Raw genomic sequence first — 15856 nt, 5'->3', positions numbered from 1 at the left:
AGCCGCACCTGGTGAGCACCTGGGACACCTGGGACACCTGGGGATACCTGGGGATACCTGGGGACACACGTGGCGACACACCTGGGACACACCTGGGGACACACCTGGGACACACCTGGGGACACCTGGGGACACCTGGGGACACACCTGGGACACACCTGGGACACACCTGGGGACACACCTGAGGACACACCTGGGACACACCTGGGACACACCTGAGGACACACCTGGGGGCACCTGGAGACACCTGGGGACACCTAGGGTATGGTTGGGACACACCTGGAGAGACCTGGGGGGGATTGAGGGTACCTGGGGACTCACCTGGGGTGCACCTGGGGAGAGACAGACACACCTGGGGAGGGACAGACACATCTGGGTGGCTTGTGGATACCTGAGGACTCACCTGGGGCACACCTGGGATTCACCTGGGGCACACCTGGGGAGGTTGTGGACACCTGAGGACACACCTGGGACACACCTGGTCACTCACCTGTCCCTCACCTGCCCAGATCCACACCTGGGTGTCGGAGGGGCCGAGCGAGGCCCAGGCCGTGTGTGTGAACTGCCAGAACAACAGCGTGGGGGACAGGTGTGACACCTGCCGGCCGGGCTTCTTCATGCTGGACGGCACCTGCACCAGGTGAGACACCTGTGGGGTCACCTGTGTCGTCACCTGTGTCACCTGTGGGGTCACCTGGGACACCTGGGACACCTGGGTGGGCCAGGGAGGGGACAGGTGTGACACCTGCCGGCCGGGATTCTTCATGCTGGACGGCACCTGCACCAGGTGAGGGGAACCTGTGTTACCTGTGGGGTCACCTGTGCCAGGTGAGACACCTGAGACACCTGGGACAGGTGTGGTGTCACCTGTGTTACCTGTACAGGTGTGTTTGGTGCCTGTATTGGGTCAGTTACCTGAGCCAGGTGTGTCATCTGGGGTCACCTGTGACACCTGGGCCAGGTGTGATGTCACCTGTACAGGTGTGTTACCTGGGCCAGGTGTGTTTGGTACCCGCATTGGGTCAGTTACCTGGGCCAGGTGTGATATCACCTGTACAGGTGTGTTACCTGGGCCAGGTGTGTTTGGTACCCGTATTGGGTCAGTTACTTGGGCCAGGTGTGTCACCTGGGACACCTGGGAGAGGTGTGGTGTCACCTGTGTCACCTGTACAGGTGTGTTACCTGTACAGGTGTGTTTGGTACCTGTATTGGGTCAGTCCTGTGTTACCTGGGCCAGGTAAACTTGGCACACCTGGACAAACCAGAAATAAAAAAGAGGAAAAAAAAAAAAAATGGAAAAGAACACGAAGAAAAAAATTAAGGAAAAATCAGGAAAAAATGGGGAAAAATGGGGAAAAAAAATGGGAAAAAATGAGGAAAAAAGGAGAAAAAATTGGGGGGAAAAATCTGGAAAAATTGGGGAAAAATCAGGAAAAAAATGGGAAAAAATCGGGAAAAAAGGAGAAAAAATTGGGGAAAAAATGGGGAAATTGGGGGGAAAAATCAGAGAAAAATGAGAAAAAAATGGGAAAAAATCGGGAAAAATTGGGGAAAAAATCAGGAAAAATTGGGGGGAAAATCAAGAAATTTGCTGGAAAAATTGGGAAAAATTTTGGAAAAAATGGGGGGAAAATCGGGGGAAAATCAGGAAAAAATGGGAAAAATGAGAAAAAAATGGGGAAAAAATCGGTTAAAAATGAGAAAAAAATAGGAAAAAAATCAGGGAAAAATCAGGAAAAAATCTGGGAAAAATCAGGAAAAATTGGGGAAAATTTGGGAAAATTTGGGCAAAGTGGGGAGGGGGGTTCACCTGTCTCAGGTGAGCTCACCTGTGGCCCAGGTGTCAATGCAACGGCCACGCCGACACCTGCAACGAGCTGGACGGGACCGGCTGCCCCTGCCAGAACAACACCGAGAGCGGAACCTGCCCCGAGAGACGGGACTGCTACCGGCACCAGGTGACACACCTGGGACACCTGGGGACACACCTGGGACACCTGGAGACACACCTGGGACACCTGGGGATAGCTGGGGACAGCTGGGCACACCTAGGCACACCTGGGGACACCTGAGGAGAGCTGGGGACAGCTGGGGACACTTGGGGACAGCTGGGGACACACCTGGGGGCACCTGGGGACACCTGGGACACCTGGGGACACACCTGGGACACACGGGGACACCTGGGACACCTGGGGACACACCTGGGACACACCTGGGACACACCTGGGGACACCTGGGGACACACCTGGGACACCTGGGGACACACCTGGGGACACACCTGGGACACACCTGGGACACCTGGGGACACCTGGGACACACCTGGGACACACCTGGGGACACCTGGGGACACACCTGGGACACCTGGGGACACCTGGGACACCTGGGGACACACCTGGACACACCTAGGGACACCTGGGAGCAGCTGGGGACACCTGGGGACACACCTGAGGGCGGGAAAATGGCGATAAAATCAGTGAAAAATCAGGGTAAAAACGGGGAAACGTGGGTGAAAATCAAATTAAAAAACGGGATAAAAAGAGAGGGGGGAAAAAAGACGAAACTTCGCAAATTTTTAAAAAGGGGCGGGAAAATAGTGAAAACTGGGGGAAAAAAAAAAATCAGTGAAAATTTGTGAAAAATTGGGGGAAATTTGTGAAAAATTGGGGGGAATTTATGAAAAATTGGGGGGAAATTTGGGAAAAATTGGGGGGAAATTTGTGAAAAATTGGGGGAAATTTGGGAAAAATTGGGAGGAAATTTGGGAAAAATTGGGAGGAAATTTGGGAAAAATTGGAGGAAATTTGGGAAAAATTGGGAGAAATTTATGAAAAATTGGGGGGAAATTTGGGAAAAATTGGGGGAAATTTATGAAAAACTGGGGGGAAATTTGGGAAAAATTGGGGGGAAATTTGGGAAAAATTGGGAGGAAATTTGGGAAAAATTGGGGGAAATTTGGGAAAAATTGGGAGGAAATTTGGGAAAAATTGGAGGAAATTTGGGAAAAATTGGGGGGAAATTTGTGAAAAATTGGGGGGAAATTATGAAAAATTGGGGGGAAATTTGGGAAAAATTGGGGGGAAATTTGGGAAAAATTGGGGGAAATTTGTGAAAAATTGGGGGAAATTTGTGAAAAATTGGGGGGAAATTTGGGAAAAATTGGGGGGAAATTTGGGAAAAATTGGGGGGAATTTATGAAAAATTGGGGGAAATTTGTGAAAAATTGGGGAGAAATTTATGAAAAATTGGGGGGAAATTTGGGAAAAATTGGGGGGAATTTATGAAAAATTGGGGGGAAATTTGGGAAAAATTGGGAGGAAATTTGTGAAAAATTGGGGGGAAATTTGGGAAAAATTGGGGGAAATTTGGGAAAAATTGGGAGAAATTTATGAAAAACTGGGGGGAAATTTGGGAAAAATTGGGGGAAATTTGGGAAAAATTGGGGGAAATTTGTGAAAAATTGGGGGGAAATTTGTGAAAAATTGGGGGAAATTTATGAAAAACTGGGGGGAAATTTGGGAAAAATTGGGGGAAATTTATGAAAAATTGGGGGGAAATTTGGGAAAAATTGGGGGGAATTTATGAAAAATTGGGGGGAAATTTGGGAAAAATTGGGGGGAAATTTGGGCACACCTGAAACCCTAACCCCACCCATTTTTTTTTTAATTTTTTATTTTTTATTTTTTTCCCCAGTGCTCCAAATGCCGCGACTCCTTCCAGGGCCACCCCGTGGGGGGCCAGCAGTGCTACCGCCTGCTGTCGGTGGAGCAGGAGTATTGCCTGGACCCCTCCTCGCAGAGCCACTGCTTCCCCCCTCCCCAGCGCCGCCCGCTGCCCCCCGGCCGCTCCGTCCCCTTCGCCGTCCAGCCCAAGTTCACCAACGTCGACATCCGCCTCACGCTGGACGTCACCTTCGGCGTCGTCGACCTCTTCGTCGCCACCTCCTACGACACCTTCGCCGTCGACGTCGAGCCCGGCACCGGGTGGCACCGGGTCAGGGTGCAGGCGCCCGGCGGGGGCGGTGGCACCTTGGGGACGTTCGGGGGGCAAGGAGGAGGTGGTGGCACCTTGGGGACGTTCAGGGGGCAAGGAGGAGGTGGTGGCACCTTGGGGACGTTCGGGGGGCAAGGGACTGGTGGTGGCACCTTGGGGACGTTCGGGGGGCAAGGGACTGGTGGTGGCACCTTGGGGACGTTTGGGGGTCAAGGGACTGGTGGTGGCACTTTTGGAGGTCAAGGAGGAGGTGGTGGCACCTTTGGGACTGGTGGTGGCACCTTGGGGACATTTGGAGGTCAAGGGGGTGGTGGTGGCACCTTTGGGGGTCAAGGGACTGGTGGTGGCACCTTGGGGACATTTGGAGGTCAAGGGGGTGGTGGTGGCACCTTTGGGGGTCAAGGGACTGGTGGTGGCACCTTGGGGACATTTGGGAGTCAAAGTGGTGGCACTTTCAGGACTTCAGGAAGTGGCAGTGACACCTTTGGGACTGGTGGTGGCACCTTTGGAGGTCAAGGTGGTGCTGGTGGCACCTTGGGGACATTCGGAGGTCAAGGTGGTGGCACCTTCAGGGCTTTGGGGAGTGGTGAAGGGACAGGAACTGGTGGTGGCATTTTGGGGACATTTGGGGCCCAAGGAGGAGGTGGTGGCACCTTGGGGACAGGAACTGGTGGTGGTGGCACTTTTGGGACTTCTTGGACTGGCACTGGGACCTTTGGCACTGGTGGCACTGGTGGTGACACCTTTGGTGGTCACACTGGTCCCACTGGTCCCACTGGGCTGACTGGTGACCCCAGAGCTTTTGGTGGTCCAGGAGCCCATTTCAGTGGCCAAACTGGTTTTACTGGTCAAACTGGTCACACTGGTGACCCCAGAGGTCCCAGAGGTGATCACACTGGTCACACTGGTCACACTGGTGACCCCAGAGCTTTTGGTGGTCCTGGAGCCCATTTCAGTGGCCAAACTGGTTTCACTGGTCATACTGGTCACACTGGTTTCAGTGGTCAAGCCGATGACCCCAGAGCTTTTGGTGGTCCAGGAGCCCACCCCGGTGGCCAAACTGGTTTTACTGGTCACACTGGTCACACTGGTCATACTGGTCAAGCCGATGACCCCAGACCTTCAGGAGCTCATTTCAGTGGCCAAACTGGTTTTATTGGCCACCAAACTGGTTTCACTGGCCAAACCTCTTTTGGTGGCCACCAAACCAGTTTCAGTAGCCAAACTGGTCATACTGGTCATACTGGTCAAGCCGATGACCCCAGAGCTTCAGGAGCCCATTTCAGCGCCCAAACCGCTTTCAGTGGCCACCAAACCTCTTTCACTGGCCAAACCTCTTTTGGTGGCCACCAAACCGGTTTCAGTGGCCAAACTGGTCATTCTGGTTTCACTGGTCAAGCCGATGACCCCAGAGCTTCAGGAGCCCATTTCAATGGCCAAACTGCTTTCAGTGGCCACCAAACCGCTTTTAGTGGCCACCAAACTGGTTTCACTGGCCAAACCAGTTTTGGTGGCCACCAAACCAGTTTCAGTGGCCAAACTGATTTCACTGGCCAAGCCGACGACCCCAGGATTTCCGGCCCCCATTTCAGTGCCCAAACCTCTTTCACTGGCCAAACTGGTTTTATCGGCCACCAAACCTCTTTCACCGGCCAAACCAGTTTCGGTGGCCACCAGACGGTTTCCAGTAGCCAAACCTCCTCCCCCGGCCCTCCCCAGCCCTCCCCGGGCCCCCCCCGGCTGCGCGAGGAGCGAGCCCACGGCCTGGTCACTTACCTGACCATCGGCCACCCCGTGCCCGCCCTGGTGGTCCGGGGGGTCCGGGACCGCCTCGTCCTCACCTACCCCCACTCGGGCCACCCTTTAAAATCCACCCGCTTTTATCTCCTGGTTCTTGGTGGCCCCGAACCGTCCCAGGGCCTCCTTTTTTTCCGCCAGGACCAGGCGCACATCGACCTCTTCGTCTTTTTCTCGGTGTTTTTCTCCTGTTTTTTCCTCTTCCTGGCGGTTTGCGTGTTGTTGTGGAAGGCCAAGCAAGGCCTGGACGCGCGGCACGAGCGGCGCCGGCACCGCCAGGAGATGTCCAAGATGGCGGCCCGGCCTTTCGCCAGGGTCACCGTGTGTTTCCAGCACTGCCCGGGCTACCAAACGCGACCCCCGGGCTACCAAAGGGGCGGCCAGAGCCTCAAGGGGGTGTCGGGGCAAGGGGAAGGGGATTTGGGGTCTGGGGGTCAAGATTTGGGCCTTGGCTACCAAAGTAAAGGATGTGGCTACCAAGATTTGGGGGGTGGCTACCAAAGTAAAGGGTGCGGCTACCGAGATTTGGGGTCGGGGAGTCAAGATTTGGGGTCAGGGAAGCAAAATTTGGGGAGTGGCTACCAAAGTAAAGGGTGTGGCTACCAAGATTTGGGGGGTGGCTACCAAAGTAAAGGGTGTGGCTACCAAGATTTGGGGTCGGGCAAGCAGAATTTGGGGCCTGGCTACCAAAATTTGGGGTCTGGTGATAAAAGTTTGGGGTCTGGGAATCAAAATTTGGGGTCTGGCTACCAAAATAAGGGGTCGGGCTACCAAGATTTGGCACCCGGGGAAGGGAATTTGGGGTCGGGCAATCAAAATTTGGGGTGTGGCTACCAAAATTTGGGGTGTGGCTACCAAAATTCGGGGTTGGGCAACCAAAATAAGGGGGTTGGCTACCAAGATTTGGGGTCTGGCCACCAAAATTTGGGGTCGGGCAACGAAAAGGTCAAAGCCGGGAGCCAAAATTCCCCTTCGGAGGCTCCAAATTCCCACCTGGGCCACCAAAATCCTTCCCTGGGCCACCAAAATTCCCACCCCCCTCCTTGGAACCCTCAAAACCCACCTTTGGACCCCCAAAACCCCATTTTTGGCCACCAAAACCCACCTCAAGACCCCCAAAATTATAATTTTGGCCACCAAAATCCACCTTTGGACCCCCAAAATCTCAATTTTGGCCACCAAATTCCTCGCCCGACCCCTAAAAATCCTCCCAAATTTCACTCGGGACCCCCCAAAATGTCCAAATTTGGGGTGGGGGGCCCGAAATTGGGTCTGGGGGCGGCGCCGGTGACCCTGGAGCCCACCGAGGACGGGGTGGCCGCGGTGGCCACTTTGCTGATTCAGTTGCCCGGAGGGCCCGGGGGACCCCCCAGAGCCGCCCTGGGCTCGGCCCTGGTCACACTCAGGATGCCCGAAATGGGGGGAGGGGCACAAGGGAGGAAGGGGGGAGGGGCACCGGGGGGAGGGGTGGAGTTGACGTCAATGGGACTGTAAATATAATGAAAAATAAAAAAAAAATGGGAAAAAAAGATGAAAAAATGGATTTTTGGTGATTTTTTAAGGGATTTTTTTGGGAATTTTAAGGGATTTTATTGGGATTTTTTTGGGGATTTTTTTGGGGATTTTTTAGCAATTTTGGGGGGATTTTATTGGGATTTTTTAGTGATTTTTAGGGGGTAGTTTTGGAATTTTATTGGGATTTTTGGGGGATTTTTTTGGGATTTTATTGGGGTTTTTTCGTAATTTTTAAGGGATTTTATTGGGATTTTTGGGGGATTTTATTGGGATTTTTTTGGGATTTTTTGGGGGATTTTTAAAGGAATTTTATTGTGATTTTTTTCATTGTTTTATTGAGATTTTTTTGGGGATTTTATTGAGATTTTTTGGGGATTTTATTGAGATTTTTTCACGATTTTGGGGGGATTTTTTGAGGATTTTATTGTGATTTTATTGAGATTTTTTCACTATTTTGGGGGGATTTTTTTGAGGATTTTATTGTGATTTTATTGAGATTTTTTCACTATTTTGGGGGGATTTTTTTTGGGATTTTTGAGGGGATTTTATTGGGATTTTTTAGTGAATTTTTAATCCCCAGTTGGGGGCGGGGCCCGGGTCACACTGAGGATGCCCGAAATGGGGGGAGGGGCACAAGGGAGGAAGGGGGGAGGGGCACCGGGGGGAGGGGTGGAGCTGACCTCAATGGGGTTGTAAATATAATGAAAAATAAAAAAAAAAAAAAGGAGAAAATCCGAAAAAAATTGAATTTTTTATGATTTTTTTGGTGATTTTTTAGTGATTTTTAAGGGATTTTATTGGGATTTTTTAGCGAATTTTGGGGGGATTTTATTGGGATTTTATTGGGATTTTTTGGGGATTTTATTGGGATTTTTTTGGGATTTTTTTGGGATTTTTTGGGGATTTTTTGGGATTTTTCGGGGGTTTATTGGGGTATTTTAGCGAATTTTGGGGGAATTTTATTGGGATTTTTTGGGGATTTTTTGGGGGATTTTTTAGGAATTTTATTGTGATTTTTTTCATTGTTTTATTGAGATTTTTTGGGGATTTTATTGAGATTTTTTGGGGGATTTTATTGAGATTTTTTCACTATTTTGGGGGGATTTTTTTGAGGATTTTATTGTGATTTTATTGCTATTTTTTCACTATTTTGGGGGGATTTTTTTTGGGATTTTTGAGGGGATTTTATTGGGATTTTTTAGTGATTTTTAATCCCCAGTTGGGGGCGGGGCCCGGGTCACACTCAGGATGCCCGAAATGGGGGGAGGGGCCCAAGGGAGGAAGGGGGGAGGGGCACCGGGGGGAGGGGTGGAGCTCACCTCAATGGGACTGTAAATATAATAAAGAAAACCGGAAAAAAATTGGATTTTTGGTGATTTTTTTAGTGATTTTAAGGGGTTTTATTGTGATTTTTAAGGGATTTTTTGAGGATTTTATTGGGATTTTTTTGGGATTTTAATTGGATTTTTTTATTGATTTTTCGGGGATTTTTTGGGCTTTAATTGGGGTTTTTTGGGGAATTTTTTTTTATTTAATTGGGATTTTTTGGGGATTTTTTTTGGGATTTTATTGGGTTTTTTTGGGGAATTTTTTTGGATTTTATTGGGATTTTTTGGGGATTTTATTGTGATTTTTTTAAGATTTTTTGGGGGGATTTTATTGGGATTTTTGGGGGGATTTTTTGGGGAATTTTTTTGGGATTTTTCACAATTTTGGGGGGATTTTATTGCGATTTTTTGGGATTATTTGGGGATTTTTAGGGGGATTTTATTGGGATTTTTGAGGGGATTTTATTGGGATTTTTTAGTGATTTTTTAATCCCCAGTTGGGGGCGGGGCCCGGGTCACAGGATGCCCGAAATGGGGGGAGGGGCCCAAGGGAGGAAGGGGGGAGGGGCACCGGGGGGAGGGGTGGAGTTGACCTCAATGGGGTTGTAAATATAATAAAAAATCAAAAAAAAAAATGGAGAAAATCCGAAAAAAATTGAATTTTTTGTGATTTTTTTGGCGATTTTTTAGTGATTTTTAAGGGGTTTTATTGGGATTTTATTGGGATTTTTTTAGCGAATTTTGGGGGGATTTTATTGGGATTTTTTGGGGATTTTTTGGGGGATTTTTTAGGAATTTTATTGTGATTTTTTTCATTGTTTTATTGAGATTTTTTGGGGATTTTATTGAGATTTTTTGGGGATTTTATTGAGATTTTTTCACGATTTTGGGGGGATTTTTTTGAGGATTTTATGGTGATTTTATTGCTATTTTTTCACTATTTTGGGGGGATTTTTTTGGGGATTTTTGAGGGGATTTTATTGGGATTTTTTAGTGAATTTTTAATCCCCAGTTGGGGGCGGGGCCCGGGTCACACTGAGGATGCCCGAAATGGGGGGAGGGGCCCAAGGGAGGAAGGGGGGAGGGGCGATGGGGGGAGGGGTGGAGTTGACCTCAATGGGGTTGTAAATATAATAAAGAAAACCGGAAAAAAATTGGATTTTTGGTGATTTTTTTGTGATTTTTTTGTGATTTTTTAGTGATTTTTAAGGGGTTTTATTGTGATTTTTAAGAGATTTTATTGGGATTTTTAAGGGATTTTATTGGGATTTTTGGGGGTTTTTTTGGGGATTTTATTGGGATTTTTTTGTGATTTTGGGGGAATTTTTTAGGATTTAATTGGGATTTTTTTGGGATTTTTTGGGGGATTTTATTGGGATTTTTGGGGATTTTTTTTTTGATTTTATGGGGATTTTTGGGGGGATTTTTTTGGGATTTTATTGGGATTTTTTGGGGATTTTTGGGGATTTTTTTGGATTTTTTTGGGATTTTTTGGGGATTTTTTGGGATTTTTTGGGATTTTTTTTGTATTTTTGGAGGATTTTTATTGTGATTTTTTAGTGAATTTTGGGGGATTTTATTGGGATTTTTGGGGATTTTTTTGGGATTTTATTGGGATTTTTGGGGGATTTTTTGGGGATTTTTTGGGGGATTTTATTGAGATTTTTTGGGGATTTTATTGAGAATTTTTCACGATTTTTGGGGGATTTTTTTGGGATTTTATTGTGATTTTTGGGGGATTTTTTCACTATTTTTGGGGGATTTTTTTTTGGATTTTGTGGTGATTTTTGGGGGGATTTTATTGGTATTTTTTAGTGATTTTTAATCCCCAGTTGGGGGCGGGGCCCGGGTCACACTCAGGATGCCCGAAATGGGGGGAGGGGCCCAAGGGAGGAAGGGGGGAGGGGCACCGGGGGGAGGGGTGGAGTTGACCTCAATGGGGTTGTAAATATAATAAAAAAATAATGGAGAAAAAAGGAAAAAAAATGGATTTTTGGTGATTTTTTGGGGATTTTTTGGTGATTTTTTAGTGATTTTTAAGGGATTTTATTGGGATTTTTAAGGGATTTTTCGAGGATTTTTGGGAGGATTTTTGGGGATTTTTTTGGGATTTTTAAGGGATTTTTTGGGGATTTAATTGAGATTTTTGGGGGGTTTTATTTGGATTTTTTAGTGATTTTTTGAGGGTTTTTTTGGTATTTTATTGGGATTTTTAAGCATTTTTTGGGATTTTATTGGGATTTTTTTGGGACTTTACTGCGATTTTTGGGGGATTTTTTCACTATTTTTGGGGGGATTTTTTTGGGATTTTTTTGGGATTTTTTGAGGATTTTTTGGGGCATTTTTTGGGATTTATTTGGGATTTACTGGGGTTTTTTGGGGGATTTTTTAGTGATTTTATTGGGATTTTTTGGGGATTTTTGGGAGATTTTCTTGGGATTTTTGGGGGATTTTTTTGAGATTTTATTGGGGATTTTGGGGGAGATTTTTTGGGATTTTTTGGGGGATTTTATTGTGATTTTTTGGGGGATTTTATTGGAATTTTATTGCGATTTTTTGGGATTTTTTTAAATGGAGTTTTTTTGGGATAATTTGGGGACAATTTTGGGGTATTTTTGGACAAATTTTGGGATAATTTTGGGATTTTTTGGGGATAATTTGGGGATAATTTTGGGATATTTTTGGACAAAATTTAGGATAATTTTGGGAATTTTTTTTGAAAGAGTTTTGGGATTTTTTTGGATATTTTTTGCCAAATTTTGGGATAATTTTGGGATTTTTTTGGACAAGTTTTGGGATAATTTTGGGACAATTTTGGGATAATTTTGGGATATTTTTAGACAAGTTTTGGGACAATTTTGGGTCAATTTTGGCGCAAAAAAAATAAAACACACAAAGAAATCGGGGCGGAGTCTCCAAATCTTTATTTTGGGGAAAATTTGGGGAAAATTTGGGGAATTTTGGGAAAAATCTGGGGGAAATTTGGGGAAAATTTGGGGAAAATTTGGGGAAAATTTGGGAAAATTTGGGGAAATTTTGGGGAAAATTTTGGGAAAATTTTTGGGGATTTTTGGGGAAATTTTGGGGAAATTTTGGGGAAATTTTGGGGATTTTTTGGGGAAAATTTGGGATTTTTTGGGGAAAATTTGGGAAAATTTGGGGATTTTTTTGGGGAAATTTTGGGGAAAATTTGGGAAAATTTTGGGATTTTTTGGGGAAAATTTGGGGAATTTTTGAGGAAAATTTGGGGAAAGTTTGAGGAAAATTTTGGGGAAATTTTGGGGAAAATTTGGGGAAATCTTTGGGGAATTTTGGGGAAAAATTTGGGAAAATTTTGGGATTTTTTGGGGAAATTTTGGGGAAAAATTTGGGAAAATTTGGGGAATTTTTGGGGAAAATTTGGGGAATTTTTGGGGGGAAATTTTGGGGAATTTTTGGGGAAAATTTTGGGGTGAAAAATCCCAAATTTGGGCTTTAATTAGGGGGGGGTTAATTAAGGGAAGGGACTTAATTATGGGGGTTAATTAAGGGAAAAGGATTTAATTATGGAGGGTTAATTAGGGGGATTTAATTATGGGGATTAATTAAGGGAAGGAATTTAATTAAGGAGTTAATTAAGGGGATTTAATTATGGGGGTTTATTAAGGGAAGGGATTTAATTATGGGGTTAATTAGGGGGCTTTAATTAGGGGGTTAATTAGAGGGATTTAATTATGGGGGTAATTAGGGGGATTTAATTATGGGGTTAATTAAGGGAAGGGATTTAATTATGGGGTTAATTAATGGAAGGGATTTAATTAAGGAGTTAATTAGAGGGATTTAATTATGGGGGTTAATTAAGGGAAGGGATTTAATTATGGGGTTAATTAGGGGGCTTTAATTAGGGGGTTAATTAGAGGGATTTAATTATGGGGTTAATTAGGGGGCTTTAATTATGGGGGTTAATTAGGGGGATTTAATTATGGGGTTAATTAATGGAAGGGATTTAATTAAGGAGTTAATTAGAGGGATTTAATTATGGGGGTTAATTAGTGGGGTTAATTAGGGGAGGTGTCTTAATTAAGGGGCTTAATTAGGGAAGGGGCTTAATTAGATTGGCTTAATTAGGAGAGGGGCCTTAATTAGAGAGGGATAATTAGGAGAAGGGGCTTAATTAGAGCCATTAATTAGGGGAGGGGAGTTAATTAGTGCCATTAATTAGGGAAGGGGTTAATTAGAGCCATTAATTAGGGGATAGATCTTAATTAGAGTCAGATAATTAGGGGAGTTATTTAGAGCCATTAATTAGGGGAGGGGGCTTAATTAGACTGGGTTAATTAGAGGAGGGGCTTAATTAGAGCCATTAATTAGGGGAAAAACCATAATTAGAGAGAGATAATTAGGGGAGGGGGTTAATTAAATCCATTAATTAAGGGAGGGGGCTTAATTAGAGCCATTAATTAGGGGAGGGGAGTTAATTAGAATCATTAATTAAGGGAGGGGGTTAATTAGACTGGGATAATTAGGGGAGGGGCTTAATTAGAAGCATTAATTAGGGAAGAAACCTTAATTAGAGAGAGATAATTAAATGAGGGATTAATTAGACCCATTAATTAGTGGAGAAACCTTAATTAGAGCAGGATAATTAGGGAAGGGGAGTTAATTAGACCCATTAATTAATGGAGGGGGCTTAATTAGACCCATTAATTAGCAGAGGGGGTTAATTAACGCCGCTAATTAGCGCTAATTAGCGTTAATTAATCACGAGCCCACCCCGCTGGGACGGCGGGGGGGGGGAGGGGAACAGCGACCCCCCAAATTTTGGGGTCTGGGGGCTCCAAAATCCCCCAAATTTTGGGGTCTTGGGGGCCCCAATTCGGGGGTCGCGACCCCCCCAAAATCCCCCAAATTTGGGGTCTCGGACCCCCCAAAATCCCCCAAATTTTCACTTTTTGGGACCCCCAAATTTTCCGTCCTGGAGACCCCAGACCCCAAAATTGGGACCCCAGACCCCAAATTTGAGGCTCCAGATCCCAAATTTGAGCCCCCAGACCCCAAATTTTCCATCTTGGAGACCCCAGACCCCAAATCAGGGACCCCAGGCCCCAAATTGGAGCCCCCAGACCCCAAATTTGAACCCCCAGACCCCAAATTTTCCATCCTGGGGACCCCAGACCCCAAATCGGAGCCCCCAGATCCCAAATTTGGGACCCCAGACCCCAAATTTTCCATCCTGGGGACCCCAGACCCCAAATCAGGGACCCCAGACCCCAAATTTTCCCTCCTGGGGACCCCCAAACTTTCCCTCCTGGGGACCCTCAATGCTAAACTTTCCCTCCTGGAGACCCCAGACCCAAAATTGGATCCCCCGAACCCCAAACTTTCCCTCCTGGAGACCCCAGACCCAAAATTTGACCCTCCAAACCCCAAACTTTCCCTCCTGGAGACCCCAAAACCTCCTGAGACCCCCAAACTCTCCCTCCTGGAGACCCCAGGCCCAAAATTGGAGCCTCCAAAAGCCAAACTTTCCCTCCTGGACCCCCCCAAAACCCCCAAATTTGAAGCCCCCAACCCCAAACTTTCCCTCCTGGAGACCCCAGACCCAAAATTTGATCCCCCAAAAGCCAAACTTTCCCTCCTGGACCCCCCAGGGACCCCCAAAACCCCCAAACTTTCCCTCCTGGACCCCCCAAAAGCCAAACTTTCCCTCCTGGACCCCCCCAAATCCCCCAGATTTGAAGCCCCCAACCCCAAACCCCCCAAACTTTCCCTCCTGGACCCCCCAGAGACCCCAAAACCTCCTGAGACCCCCAAACTTTCCCTCCTGGAGACCCCAGACCCAAAATTGGAGCCCCCAAAAGCCAAACTTTCCCTCCTGGACCCCCCAGGGACCCCCAAACCCCCCAAACTTTCCCTCCTGGACCCCCCTAAACCCGCCAAACTCAACCTGGGCAGAATTTGGGGAGGGGGCTCGAGGACGTGGCGCAGGATTTGGGAGCAGAGCCCCCCGGCCCGGCGGCACTCGGGGCTCAGGGGGGCCAAACTCAGGAAGCCGTGAGGGACCCCCGGGACCACCCTGAGGGTCACCGGGCGCCCCAAACGCCGCAAACGCCGCGCCAGGGCCACCGAGTCGTCCAGCATCGGGTCCAGGGCGCAGGCCTGGGGGGAAAAATCCGGGGTTTTGGGGTGAAAAATGGGGATTTGGGGCAATTTTGGGGTTTTTTTAAGGTGAAATTTGGAGATTCGGGGCAATTTTTAGAATTTTGGGGTGGGGGATTGGGGTGATTTTGGGGCTGATTGGGGATTTTGGAGGAATTTGGGAGGGATTTGGGAGGATTTTTGATGGTTTTGGGAGAGTGTGGATGGTTTGAGGGGGATTTTGGGGTGAATTTGGGGGATTTGGGGCAATTTTGGGGTTTTTTTAAGGTGAAATTTGGAGATTCGGGGCAATTTTTAGAATTTTGGGGTGGGGGATTGGGGTGATTTTGGGGCTGATTGGGGATTTTGGAGGAATTTGGGAGGGATTTGGGAGGATTTTTGATGGTTTTGGGAGAGTGTGGATGGTTTGAGGGGGATTTTGGGGTGAATTTGGGGGATTTGGGGCAATTTTGGGGATTTTTGGGGTGATTTGGGGGTTGCTTTGGATGACTATGGGGAGGTTTTGGGGGGTTTAGGGGGGGATTGGGGTTTTTAGGGGGTTTTGGGGCCACTGAGTCGTCCAGCATCGGGTCCAGGGCGCAGGCCTGGGGAAAAATGGGGTGAAAAATGGGGATTTTGGGCAAATTTTAAAAATTTGGGGGTGATTTTAGGGCTCCTGTGGGGGGTTATGGGGAGATTTGGGGGGGCTTTGGGGGCTACAAGGAGGTTTTGGGGAGGATTGAGAGGGATTTGGGGTGGGTTTGGATGATTTTAGATGGTTTGGGGGGATTTAGGGAGAAATTTGGGGGGTTTTGGGGTGAAATTTGGGGATTTTGGGAGAAATTTTGGGGGTTTTTTTTGGGGGGGGATTTTGGGGCTGGTTTGAGGGGGGATTTGGGGAGGTTTTGGGGGGATTTTGGGTGGATCGAGGGGGATTTGGGATTCTTTTGGACGGTTTAGGAGGGATTTTGGGTGGTTTGAGGGGGGTTTTGGGGTGAAATTCGGGGATTTTGGGCAATTTTGGGGGTTTTGGGGGAGATTTTGGGGGAGATTTAAGGTGGGTTTGGGGGGTTATGGGGAGATTTGGGGGGTTTGGGGGGGGATTTGGG

At 47.1% G+C, this 15856-nt stretch overlaps 2 protein-coding genes across 2 annotated transcripts in view; one reads left to right on the top strand and one right to left on the bottom strand.

Annotated features, from left to right (window-relative positions):
• The window catches only part of MEGF8 (multiple EGF like domains 8), a 91950-nt gene extending 80262 nt beyond the window's left edge, over window positions 1-11688 (top strand). Inside the window, exons 40-43 of the mRNA XM_083880782.1 lie at window positions 510-640; window positions 1841-1958; window positions 3691-4082; window positions 5202-11688. Of these exons, the coding sequence (XP_083736908.1) occupies window positions 510-640; window positions 1841-1958; window positions 3691-4082; window positions 5202-7281 (2721 nt within the window). The 3' untranslated portion in view covers window positions 7282-11688. The remainder of the gene's footprint in view (window positions 1-509; window positions 641-1840; window positions 1959-3690; window positions 4083-5201) is intronic.
• Window positions 11689-12908: 1220 nt separating this feature from the next.
• The window catches only part of LOC310920722 (uncharacterized protein), a gene marked incomplete at its 5' end in the record, with an annotated part of 43021 nt that continues 40073 nt past the window's right edge, over window positions 12909-15856 (bottom strand). Inside the window, 2 exons of the mRNA XM_083880781.1 lie at window positions 12909-13676; window positions 13872-14768. Coding sequence (XP_083736907.1) covers window positions 13371-13676; window positions 13872-14768 — 1203 coding nt within the window. The remainder of the gene's footprint in view (window positions 13677-13871; window positions 14769-15856) is intronic.

This window comes from Zosterops lateralis, assembly GCF_965231275.1.
Source record: "Zosterops lateralis genome assembly, chromosome: 31".
In the NCBI taxonomy this organism is placed as follows: domain Eukaryota; kingdom Metazoa; phylum Chordata; class Aves; order Passeriformes; family Zosteropidae; genus Zosterops; species Zosterops lateralis.
This window is presented reverse-complemented; position numbering and strand designations above follow the sequence as displayed.